General features: G+C 43.4%; 1 protein-coding gene across 5 annotated transcripts in view; it reads right to left on the bottom strand.

Annotated features, from left to right (window-relative positions):
- MDGA1 (MAM domain containing glycosylphosphatidylinositol anchor 1) overlaps positions 1-12979 on the bottom strand; it is a 248235-nt gene that overhangs the window by 98690 nt on the left and 136566 nt on the right. For all 5 annotated transcript variants that reach the window (XR_013836862.1, XR_013836863.1, XM_079969201.1 and 2 more), the window contains exon 9: positions 3761-4030. Coding sequence is in view for 3 of the 5 variants with exons in the window: in XM_079969201.1 (XP_079825327.1) it covers positions 3761-4030 (270 nt within the window). In the remaining 2 variants the exon portion in view is untranslated. The remainder of the gene's footprint in view (positions 1-3760; positions 4031-12979) is intronic.

The raw sequence follows: 12979 nt of genomic DNA, 5'->3' as shown, positions 1-12979 counted from the left end.
AACGTGTGTAGAACTACAGTTGAACCAGCTTTAATCTCTCTGCTGCTTAAAACAGTGACTGAGACAAGACTAAAATGGTAGTGAGTTTATCATTACCTTTGCCTCCCATGTGGCATACTGCTCATTTTAGGTTAAAACTGTCCTTTGCAACATAACAATTTATCTCAAAGATACCCAACACAGAAGAATCTGGCTTTGCATTACAAAATAAATAGCAGAAAGGGAAGAGGAAGCAGCCGGTGAAGAGGAGCCATACAATCCTTACATTCAAAGAAATACCCATATCTTAGTACTGCTCCTTGTGGTGGAAGCTGAAATGATGTTGCTGGAAATCACCCAAAACATGCACTTTGTATACTTGATGCTTAGCAAAGAACCCACTTCTCACAGCATTAGTTATGATAGAAGCATAAATGATGCTGTCTTTAATCATGTGTGTGTATCTATCTATATAGAGAGGAAAGTGCATCAAATGATAACAACATTTTTGGAATGGGAGCTTCCCGTTGAAGAGAATGTGGTGGAGGAAGTTGGAGTAGTCAGGAGGATGGAACTCGATTTTCAAATGTGCAAAGGAGGAGTAGGACAAATTGCTCATAAAATGCAAGACAGGAGCATGCAGAGGCAGTATATAGTGAAGGTATACAGAAGGGGCATTGACTATCAGAGAAGAGGATGGCATTTGCAATTAATGTTGAGCAATGGAATGAGCTACCATTAGATACTGGAATATTTTTTATTGCTGGTTTTAAGGAGAATCTGAAAGAACATGCCCATAATTATTTTGGTTTTGTGATTCTTGTTAAGGTAGTGGTTGCACCTGGCATTGATAAAAGTTGTTTACAGTTCTACAAATTTAATCCAAAAAACAAAAGTCTATTGAATTATATAGCTCCTGTTCCAAACAACTGCCTTCATTAATGTAGGCTACATTTAATAAACCTGCTCAAACCAGATAAGCCAAAAGATGTAGCATTAAATAAATACACAGCCACTTTCAGATTAGAAGAAATTAAGGGTACATAATGTAGACATCTTTAGACCCATAAGTCCATGGTATGTCACTGTACTGAAATATTTCCATCAATAGATGTCCTTGATTACATGCTGTTGTCATTTCCTAGGATTTGCCCAACCAAAAGCCACAGAAGCTGTATTACTGGAAAGAGTCCAAGATATCCAATATTCCCCACTGCCATTCCTCATTTCCAAAGTGCCATCTTTTTCCATTCTATTACATTCCACTCCAATCAGAATGGCTCAGCTATTCTTCTCTGCTATAGTTAAATGGAAATGATTCAATGCTTATTTTTATTAACTTACAATGGTAATATTGATGTTTACTTCTGAGCCCCTTTTTCTTATTATTTTTATTGACACAATTTTTTTGTGTATGCCAGAGATTCAGAGCCACCTTGGAGACTAATTGTTGCTTATTCATCTTGTATTGACTGTGAAGTCAAGTCTCATAACAGATTCAGAAATGAAATTAGAATGGATGATAATCATTAACTTGCATAATATCCATTTTTAAAAAAAATTAATTGATTCCCAAAATGGAAGATCCAGTGATTTAATAATCAAGTACACCACTGGGTCCTTTGCAATTTTCTACCTGTCATCAATGGAGTGTGTTTGCAGCTATTTGGGGGCATAGAAAGAATTGACTGATTGCTCATCTATGCTTCTTCCAGCTCCATGCACCAGCTCTAGTGTATATGTGGGGCAATATGCTAAAATGGTCATTGATAGGACTGCATCTGTGTGAAAACAGCCATTGCTTTCCATGGATGATGGAAAGGAGTGGCATATATAGTCTGAGTATTAAATGCACACACATTTTTATAATAAAAGGGCAGACATGTATCGGTAGGTGCTTTGGGACAAGCTGGTTTCTTGAGCGTGCAAGGCATACACAAACACCCAAGACAGATCCACACCATACATTTAAATCAAATCCACAAGACTCCCTCCCTCAAAGAATCCAGGGAACTGTAGTTTGTTAAGGATGCCGGGAAATGTTATGTGAGGAGAAAGCTACACTTTCAAAGATTATTTGAGGGGCATTATGTGCTTTCAATGTACATGGGAAGTGATTTAAATGTGTGGTGTGGGTCTGTCCAAAGATTCAGGACCAAAAGGGCTTTCCTTGTCTAACTTAGTGACAACATGACAGACAGCCATCAAGTAGAGAGATTGGCTGAGATACTCAATTTGGCAAATGGCAGACAGATCTGAAGGTTTATCAGCACAAAGCCGAGAAAAAAACAACAGAAATGGCTGGTTTTTCTTCCAGTGAGAACAAGCCCAAGAGCTAGTGTGGTGTAGTCATTGAAGTGTCAGACCTGGACTTGGGAAGACCAGGGTTGAAATCCCCACAAAGCAAAAAGCTCACCTTGGCTCAGTCTCTAGCTCTCAGCCTAAACTACCTCAAAGGGCTGTTGTAAGGATAAAATGAAAGTGGGTGGAAAGAACTATGTGTGCTGCCTTCACATCCATGGAGGAAAAGCAAGATATAAACGTTGCATGCATAGATAGATAGATAGATAGATAGATAGATAGATGATAAAGGTAAAGGTAAAGGTACCCCTGCCCGTACGGGCCAGTCTTGACAGACTCTGGGGTTGTGCGCCCATCTCACTTAAGAGGCCAGGGGCCAGCGCTGTCCGGAGTCACTTCCGGGTCACGTGGCCAGCGTGACATCGCTGCTCTGGCAAGCCAGAGCCGCACACGGAAACGCCGTTTACCTTCCCGCTGGTAAGCGGTCCCTATTTATCTACTTGCACCCGGAGGTGCTTTCGAACTGCTAGGTTGGCAGGCGCTGGGACCGAGCAGCGGGAGCGCACCCCGCCGCAGGGATTCGAACCGCCGACCTTTCGATCGGCAAGCCCTAGGCGCTGAGGCTTTAACCCACAGTGCCACCTGCGTCCCTGATAGGACCAAACAGGGATTCTCAATTCATGGCCTGTGATTTCCCGAATCAACTCTTACAGGAAAAAAGAATACAAGAAAATAAGAATGCTGTGTTCATGTATATTCTGAGTTTCTAACAGCTTACATGCTATGGTAGACTCAAGAAGCACAACCCAATACAGAGGTAAGCATATCGTTTTCAATAGGATTGGGCATGTTTATTTCCATGCTGTATTGTAGCTTGACCTGACAAATGGTTTGTTTTCTGTTAGTCCATCTGATTGATGAAGCCTAGGAGACCTGTGCCTGCAGCACAAAACTGAATGTGCCAGTATGGAGTATGGTACATTTGTTGGGCTGATGTTTAAAGCACAGTGGGTGACACAATCATCTAATATGAGCTGGATTCAAGGATTCCTCTTAGATGGAGGTTCCTAATACAAATGGAATTGTATGGGTGCCGTGGAAAGCAGGAAGCCATCTGTGAGAAGTGGCTCCCTATAAGGGTTGAAACCGTTCCAGTCGCAATCCCATTTACCAGGCTTTGCATTGTTTTGGCTGATGTCACTAGAGCCACACGGAGGATAATGGCTTCCTGTGCAGTTCCCTTTGTGATGGCACCTCACACAGCAAAAGCAGGCATAGGAATTGGGCCTGGGCTGTGCACCATGAAGAGAATGGCATTCATGGAGCGTGGTACAGCACAGGACGAGTAGGTCCAACTACAATAACAGGCCTCTTAGACATGGTGACTTCTCTTGCCTCCCTTTGCAAGCTATTAGCCAATTCTATCCACACTGAAATCTACTAAAAAGGAAAGAAGTTGGATGCTCTTTGCAGGACTTACCAGACACCTGGAAGAGGCAGGTTGCCACCCCAACGTCATTGGAGATGCTACATTCATAGTTGCCACTCGTCTCCCGGCTCACACTGTCCACCTTGTACTCGGAGAAGTCCTGCTGCTCCGTTGGAGGCACTGTCAGGAGACTCCCATTGAATCGCCAGACAGCTGTAGCCACTTTCATGGGGCTTCCCTTGAGCATGGTGCAGCGAAGGGTGACACTGCGCCCTATAGCTTGCCGGATATCCTGGAAAATGGGCTCCACCACTGGAGGGACTAGAGGACAAATGACAAAAAAACAACTTTCAACTAGAATAGCAGTACCAAATGCAAGCCTCAGCGATAATGACAAAAGCATTTATTTCTTATTTTGAATAGCCCACCCTATTCTGTGGATCTGGAGTAGTCAACAGTTATTTTATCAAAGATGGGTCCATAGTGACTCACAAAGGGCTTGCAATGTAATGAGTATAGAAGAAGCTTTAAGAGAAACTAAATAGGACAGAATAATAAAAAAGTGAAACAACCTTCCTTTCCACCCAAACATTTCCTTACTCCTGTAGCTTCCTTTTGTGTCAAATACAGCTCTCATATGCAACACATTTGAGGAAATGTCATTTATTGTCTGCTCTGATCTTCAGACTATAAATAGAAATATAGAGTAATAAAATACCTGAAAGTTACCTTGACTCATGACTTTTTCTTTTTTTTAAATTGTACGTTTAGTCCCTTAATAAGACTGCTATGAGAGGGACTCCAATTCTAGCTGATAAAATAGAAACATATAGAGGTACGATATTACGACGAGAAACACAAACATACAGAGGAATCATGTTGGACCCTGAAGGTCCAGACCCTGCAGAAGTCCATTCGCTCAATTTGAAGTGTAATGATGAGTAAAATTGCAGGAGGAGGTCCTGAAAGAACAGGGCTCAGTTTCTGCAGTCTGCAGTAATGTGGCGAGACAGGCATCCTCCGACTTATGTGAGGGTTACGCTCCAGCCCCCACGTGCATAAGCTCAAATTGCGTAAGTGGGGAGCACCCTCTAAACACCTGTTTTCCCCCTGCTTCCCAGCCCCCTGTCCTGCTGTTCCCACACAACTCTGAAGCTCTGGAGCTAGCAGGAGGATGTACTGTATGGAAAAGCAGCAGGTGTTGCTGCTTCACTACTCTGCGCATCTGCCGTTAGGTAGTGGGGCTAAGCAGCATAAACAAAGCCTCGCTGTGCCTCAGGTCTCTTTGGGGCTTCCTCCACCTTCACATATGTCCTTTTCTGGCTCCCGGGTCTCCTTGCGAGCCACGAGGACTCTCCAGCTTCTCCCCACCCTTCCCTAGGGTGAATCTTTTTATTTCCCAGTATTGCATGTATACCTAGTCTCATGCAAGTCAATCGTACATGTGTGTGTGTGTGGGGGGGGGTGCCTGTACATTGTTTGTGTATTGTTTCTAGATATCATAACTGGACTAAATCTGAAAATTACCATATTTTTTGCCCCATAGGGCGCACCGGCCCATAAGACACACCTAGTTTTTTTGGGGGGAAATAAAGAAAAAAAAATTATTCCCCCGACCCCAGCCCCCAGAACAGGCTGCTCTCCACAAGCCGTGGGAGCCCTCCCGCGGCTTGCACAGAGCTACCCGAAGCCCCGGCGCGACTGCTCAGCGGGCCGGGCCTTCGGGGTGCAGGCAGCGCTGTGCAAGCCGTGGGAGCCCAGGGGGAACTCCCGCCGGGCTTGCAAGGCTTTCAGATAGCTTCCTGAAGCCTGGAGAGCGAGAGGGGTCGGTGCACACCAACGCCTCTTGCTCTCCAGGCTTCAGCGAAAGCCTGCATTCGCCCCATAGGATGCACACACATTTCTCCTTCGTTTTTGGAGGGGAAAAAGTGCATCCTATAGGACGAAAAATACGGTAGTCATTTGGCACAAACCATAGAATTACAGCGTTAATGGCATTTGTTCTAGCTGGAGAGATGTACTAAATCAGAGTTTCATTATACTCAATTATACCAATCAAATTAGACGATGTCATATACAAGAATTGGAAGGTACCAAGGGGTACCACACTATTATTTTGTTATTCATTTAGAAAATCATTTGTGTGCTGGCCTTCTCAGCATAGGAGCCCAGAGCAGTTCACAGCATTAGAAAACAGTACATATATAAAATACAACAAACAAAAGTATTAACAATTCTTTAGAAACCTAAACCATTTTTAAAAAAGTTTACAAACACAGATATAAATTACCGCCCAACCCCCAAAAATTATTCTTAGTAAAATAACCCATTTTTAAGAGAAAAATTTCTTTCTGTTGAGCTTTAAATGCCATTATACTGTTTATGCTAGTTTTCAGACAGGATGTTGAAGTGACTGATATTTAAGGTTTTAACTGAACTTTGTGTGAACCGTCCTGAGGATTTTGTTGATTTGGTGGTCAAGAAATGCTCTGAGTAAGGAAGGAAACCTGGGGGTTGGAACACCTGTTTCTGGAAAGAGCTTTTAAAAAGAAATGACAAGGCGTGCTAAAAATACACTTGTGCAATTGTACCTGCACTTGTTGCTAAACCAAGAGCAGAGGAAGACACTCAAACTCCCCTTAAATGTACGGAAACCTCTTAAGTGTGATAAATGCACTGCTGGTATTCCTGTGCCATGGATTCCCAAGGAAAGAGGAAGCAGGTGCAAAGCTTTCTGGGTATTCAGCAAACAACAGGTGCCTTTGCTGAAGGCTCTTTCCTTGCAAAGATATTAATCAAAAGAAACGGAAAGGTGAAAATCAATTCTATCCTCCTAACCTGCTTTGGACTCTTTAAAAAGGAGGCACTTTTGAGGGAGTTGACCTTCAGGCTCTTCATCTTAGCATATGACTCAATAGCTTCATTAACTGAGTCCCAAGAACAAAAGGTTGGCTAAACAAATTGACCAGCGCTACCCCTCCCCTCGCCCCCCAGTCAGTGCTCACTTCAACAGGTTCAGAATAGGGCAATCCTTCAAAAGTAGACCTTAAAAAGGGGAAAAAAACCTCAACTGCATATAGGGGTTGGCATTAAGAACTAGTAACCTGTATGCAGAGAGGTTTTTTCCTGTTTTAATGCCATTTCATAAAGTTGTCAACTGACAAGAAAAACATGGCCTGGCCACTCTTCTACCTTTAACAGAAGCTTGACATGGAAGGATTAGTACATGGGTAGGCAAACTAAGGCCCGGGGGCCGGATCCGGCCCAATCGCCTTCTAAATCCGTCCTGTGGACAGTCCAGGAATCAGCATGTTTTTACATGAGTAGAAAGTGTCCTTTTATTTAAAACGTGTCTCTGGGTTATTTGTGGGGCCTGCCTGGTGTTTTTACATGAGTAGAATGTATCCTTTTATTTAAAATGCATCTCTGTTTTATTTGTGGGGCATAGGAATTCTTTCATTCCCCCCCCCTTCAAAATATAGTCTGGCCCCCCACAAGGTCTGAGGGACAGTGGACTGGCCCCCTACTGAAAAAGTTTGCTGACCCCTGGATTAGTAGGTCAAGCTTTTCACAACACAGAGGTGAGCAGGGGTAGGCTGGGATGTTTTGCAGCTGTAGGCAAAACGCCCCACACACCTGCTGATCTGGGCCCTTTCCTACCCCCATTGTTACTTCCCTGTCACTGCACCCTCGCCAGCACCCACACTGTCACAACAACACAGTTGTCAAGGGTGCAACATTAGTGGTGGAGGCAAGGGCGCTGTGGCAGCATGGTCAATGCCCTAGAGTGCTCAATGGTCAAGGATGATGGGAGATGGACTCCAGCAATATCTGGAGGGCCACAGGTTGCCCACCCCCTGCTTTAGCGCAACACCCATTTGGCCTCTGAAAACAAAGAGCAGCCCCTGTCGCTATCCCAGCTAGTGTGCGAATCCTGGCAGACTCGGCAAGAAATGCTCAGCTACAAAAACTTTCCAATTGCTCTCGGCAGGTTCCAAGATAAAGGGCCCATCAGAAATTGCACAATGCTTCCGCCTGCTTGTTTTGCATTTTCCACAAATAATGTGCACAATATGCAAATATCACAGCCTGGGTATTGTGAAGCTCAGATATGGGACCCCACACGCAAGCCTTGAACTATTCAAGTGTCAGTGACTCTTCTCGCTCGTCTTCCCTCGTCAAAAATTAAACCGCAAAAGCAGCTAATGCGGTGAGTGGTAATATGAAAGGGGTGAAGAGGCCAGAGCATCAGCCAGCAGCCCGTAAGCCGTGCTTCTTCCTCAGACTTGTTAATATTCTGCTACTCCAAAAACAAAGGGCAGCAAAACAACTTTGCAATAACACAAACCGTAATAATCCTCCTGCTCTTCGGGAATGAATAAAAAGATGAACGAAACTGATGTGGCCTGCTCAGTCTTGCCCAGGAACCAGAGTGCCTTGATTTACACATCACCCTGACTAGAGAAGGACCCAGAACTTTGCAACACGAAAAAACACACCAGCTCTAGGTTCAGGAAAATATGGAGCATGTGGCAATGAGGGGCAAGCGCCAAGCAAACAAGGGCAGGATTTGTCAAGTGTGAGACATGTATCGCTGTGCCTCAAATAACCTTTCACTTTCCCACTTTTACAAGATTAGCAAGTTCTGGATTTATTCTTCAGCAGGAATGATGCTCCGAAACATAAGGGTCACTGGAGCATGACCGAGTTCTAAAACCCATTTTAAAAATCTATTTTTACTTTTGCTTCAGGGAAAGGAGAAGTCTTGCTTTGCACCAAGCAGACGGACTCCTGCAGAGAGATTCTATGGGATATACCAAAGCTAGTGATGTGGGGTGGGAATTTCCCTGCAAAAGATTTTCTGGAAATTTCCCCAGTGCTTTCTTTTCTGTGAAAAATAAATAAATGGGTTTCATAAGTTCATTAGTAACAATGAATGGGTGCCAATTGCAAACGAAGTATTAGACAACCCAGGCAATTTGAAAGTTTTGAGCTTTGTTTTCTAAATGCAAGTAAAATAAATTACATTGCACTGCAGGCCAGGGAACCTCAGGCCTGGAAGCTGAATGTGGCCTTCTAGAACTTTCTATCAAGTCCCTGGGTCTCTCTCTAGTCCACAGCTTCTTCCTAGCCACACACCCCTTCCCGCAGACCACATTAATAGCCCTGCTTTGCACTCTCCTTGGCTGAGATGTTTATGCGAACTCTGGCAACGCTCTTGCTTATCTGGATGGAGAACAGAGAGGGTTGTGCAAGTCTGTGTAGAAACCAGTCCACTGTACAAAGGTAAAATTTACACCCGCTGATCCACTCACCTTTGTTTCTGGCTCAGTCCATGACTGACATTTGGCTCCTCCCAAAGTTTACTCAGAAAACCTGAGTGGTTGGTTGCCCAATCACCTAAAAATTGGATGCCAGGGCTTCTGCGCCATCTGCAGAAGTGAGTGGCTACCAGAGACAAGGCTTTCTAGATGGTGGCTTCAAGGTGGCCAGCTGAAAAAGAGGCTAGGGCTCCTATCCCTTTAATAGTTCTGTAGAAAAGGGAATTTCCAAATGTGTAGCCCACCATTACTATCATACAATGCCAGAAGCCTGTCTTCTTTATGTATCTGGCCATCACAGGTGACTCTCTAGCTCTGAGATACCCTCTCCTGAAAAGTTCACTTGGCACCTGCCTCATTACCCTTTCGATTCCAGATAAAGGCCTTTTTTATTATCTTGAGCTTTTTAGACGCCATTTTAATCCAGCTGACTGTTTTTCTGTGACTTCTATGATTTTGTAGCTTTTAGTATATTATGTTGTTTGTACGTTTTAATAGTTTTCTTCTTTTCTTCTTTTTGTAAACCATTCTGGGAATATGATTTAAGGGAGTATAAAAACACTGACGAGGATAAATCAAAAACAGTTTTACAGTCTTCTGTTGGGCAAGCATAGAGAAATCTGTCTCCTAAATAATGGAAATTTTATTTATAGATAGATATACATACTCATTCACTTGAGTTTTCTTAATTAACTTGGTGCAGATTGCAAGCTAATGTTTTTTGCATGTGGGGGACGTATTCAGAGAGGGATTCTGCAGCATAGCAAAATGATGTTCTTAGAGGTCACACCTGAAACCCATTCATTCCTAGTCATCCAGAAGAAACAGGTTCCCAACCATGTTGACTTTTGCATGACCTCGAATGAACCCATGTTCCAAAAGTAGCTTTTAAGAATGTTGTGCTGACATATCACAGGAGTTCTTTCTAAGAGGCTCTGGATATCTAAAGTGTTATATTACAGCTTGTCCCAACTTGAGTTAGATGCAAACGAAAGAACTATGAAATAAAGGAACGGTCCAACAACTGATAGCAGTCTGTCAAGTCTTTGCAATTCTGCTTCACACAATCACCTGAGGGTTTTCTAGACCCTGGAAAAAGTCTGCAAGCCATCCTACAATGGGTCTACTTGAAAATGGCATACTTTTCCTCTACCTGATCATTGCGCCTTCCCTCTTCTTTCATTGTCAGAGGTTGAAAAAAGGGGCAAGTTTGTGCCACGACACCAAGGCACGTATTCAAATAGTAGGAGACAACTTGCTAATTTTACCCGCTCATTTCTTCTAACTGAAGCAGAAACCTTACACACACAGCAGATTGGCTGTAGGGCTAAAGAAGCACAGGTGTAATTGCACAAATTCAGTGATTATTAACGAGCTCATTTCCAGAAAGAAGAAAAGGGGAAATGGCCTTTCTGGGACAGCAAGGGACAAAAAGGAATGTAACAATTTGAGGGGTAGGAGAGAAACTTGATTCAGTTCACACTGAAAGCTGAGTCTAGCATAGGGCTTGTCTACACTTCTGTTTGTCCCATGCCTAGAAAGTATGCTTCTTTCCCAGGGAAACCTGCTGTTTAGTGCTAAATTGGAGCAAATGTCAATCTAGAGAAAATCCCAAATGGCCACTAAAGACGAGTTTTCCCTGGGGAAAAGCAGCAGGACAAGAGGAAGGGTGGATGAGCCCTTAGTTTCACTTTCTTAAACAATGTGAGACCAAAACACAGCCATCCTTCAAAATTCACACTTCTCTGAATTTTGCGTTGCAATTTTCCAGCCAACGTTTACAAAAATGCCTAGATCAGGGGGAAGTGTGCATTATCATTAATATTCCAGTGAAGTAACATATATAATGCCTTTTATATTAGGATAATTGGTTGCAAAAATGTGTAGTCAAAACTTCATTCACACATGTTTCTTACAGGAAATTCTCACTAAAATGCTGGTGGATTTTCACATGGACCTTTTAAAACAGAATTTGCAAACTGCTACAAAATGTGGAGAGCTGAATTTAAGATTGGAAAAATGAGAAACCGAGACAACTGAAACTCACAGATCTTTCCATTGCCAGTGATAGCATGGATCAGACACACTCTCACTCTCTAGCAGCAAGAATATAAGAATGACTCTTGCCTTTCATAGAACAGAAATGTGCAGCGGCTCCTGTGCATGTTGACCAGAAGCAAGTTGCATCAAGTTCAGTGGGACTTATTCCCATTAACTCCTTTGCCGAGGCAGGAGATTTCACAGGCAACCTGATTTCCTGACATTTCCTATGTAGAATGTGTTAACGTTGAGATTATCATTCATTTCATTTCTATCCTGCCTTTTCTCCAAGGAAGTCAAGGCAGCACGCTATGGTTTTTCGCCCACCCTTTTATTGCCACAACAATCTTATGGGGAAGGTTAGGTTGAAAGTGCTGGTCTTAAAGTCACCCAGTGATCTTCATGGCTGGGTGGAGGTTAGAACCTGGATTCCCCCAGTCCAACCATTCTAATTCTAAACCCTTAAGGCACACTGGCTTTACTGCAGTAAAGGGGTCTCAAGGGACTTTGGGGACAATCCTGTCAAAGTTAAACACATTTTAAGCCCTTGTTTTTTAAACTACAGAGTTGAGCTGGTGCTTGAGGCTCCAATTAGGAGTTAATGGCCAGGAACTAAAAAACAGTCGCCACAGCCCCTCTTCACAATAGCTTCAAGCAGGTAAAAGGTAGGACATGCCATCATTATAGTTTCAATTTTCCCCTTCCACTCCACTTCACTGGCTGCCACATAAAAGGCTCCAGGAAAATCTAAGACGGGGATGGGGAAACTATTGCCCTCCAGATGTTGGATAGCAATCCCCCATCAGCCTCAGTTAGCACAGCCAATGGTCAGGGATGATGGGAGTTGTAGTTAAGCAATATCTGGAGAGCTACAGGTTGCCCAAACCAGGACTAAAGAAAATGACATCACGTAGCATATTTTTAAATGAGAGGAGAGGAGAACAATCATAATAGACGACTACTTTCAGTGGCAGCCCCAGGCCTCTTATAAGCCTACTGAACCAACCAAGGTATTCTGTACTTGGGATCAGTCACTGTATCAAGCTACATCCTTCTGTCATTGAAATTAATGAGACTTGAAGCATTTCAATTTGGCTCTGGATTGTGTTCATCAAGGGTGGGAGGGCGAGTTTGACACCAAAAATTGTAAGTTACGAAACAGAGACTGTTTAGTGGGTCTCTCTAAGGTCAGCACAGAATTGTGCATGTGTGAATTTTGAGCTTCACAGAAAAAGATCCAAGCCTCAATTTAATTAGCCTTTTCCAGAGAAGTGACTGAGGATGGTGAACAGCCCTTGACTTTAGAGCTCAGTTCCCTTACACCCGCCTGAGCCAATTAACACAACTAGCCAAATCTTCTTCAAGAAAGGTTAGAGGCACTCAGTGATTTTCTGCGGACGGTTAATATATCACACTACAGTTTCTGCTTCACAACTGTTGGAAGATATTTCACCCTGGGTGGGATTATGCTGACCTTTGTGCCCCTCTCCCCTGATCACCTCTCCTCGAAGCAGCTGAGAGCCAGGCATGCTGAATCTCACGCTTAGACTCCATGCCCAATTAAAGCATGCTTACAAGGCACTACAAAGAGAAATACTCCCTTGCAGCCAAAGCATTCCTATGGCTCAGCACCCTTGAAGTCTTGGGTTTCTGAACACCGTTTCATTAACTGAAAAGGATGTGTTGGGGAGGGGGAAATGGAACATGTACAGAGGAAGACAAAATAAGGAGTCAAATAAGACCCTCCTACCCATCATTTGATGAGTGTTTTCCCCCTGGTAAGACAAAGTGCATAGCACCCAAGACTGGTCACGTATTTTTGGCACACGAGGAAGAAAAAACCACAAATCACCTCTCACTGATAGCAAAAGCACAACAGTAAGTTCAATAACCAACAATCTGCTGCCAT

Source organism: Podarcis cretensis (assembly GCF_951804945.1).
Source record: "Podarcis cretensis genome assembly, chromosome: 3".
NCBI lineage: Eukaryota > Metazoa > Chordata > Lepidosauria > Squamata > Lacertidae > Podarcis > Podarcis cretensis.
The sequence above is the reverse complement of the archived record's forward strand: the minus strand, read 5'-3'. Positions and strand labels throughout refer to the sequence as shown.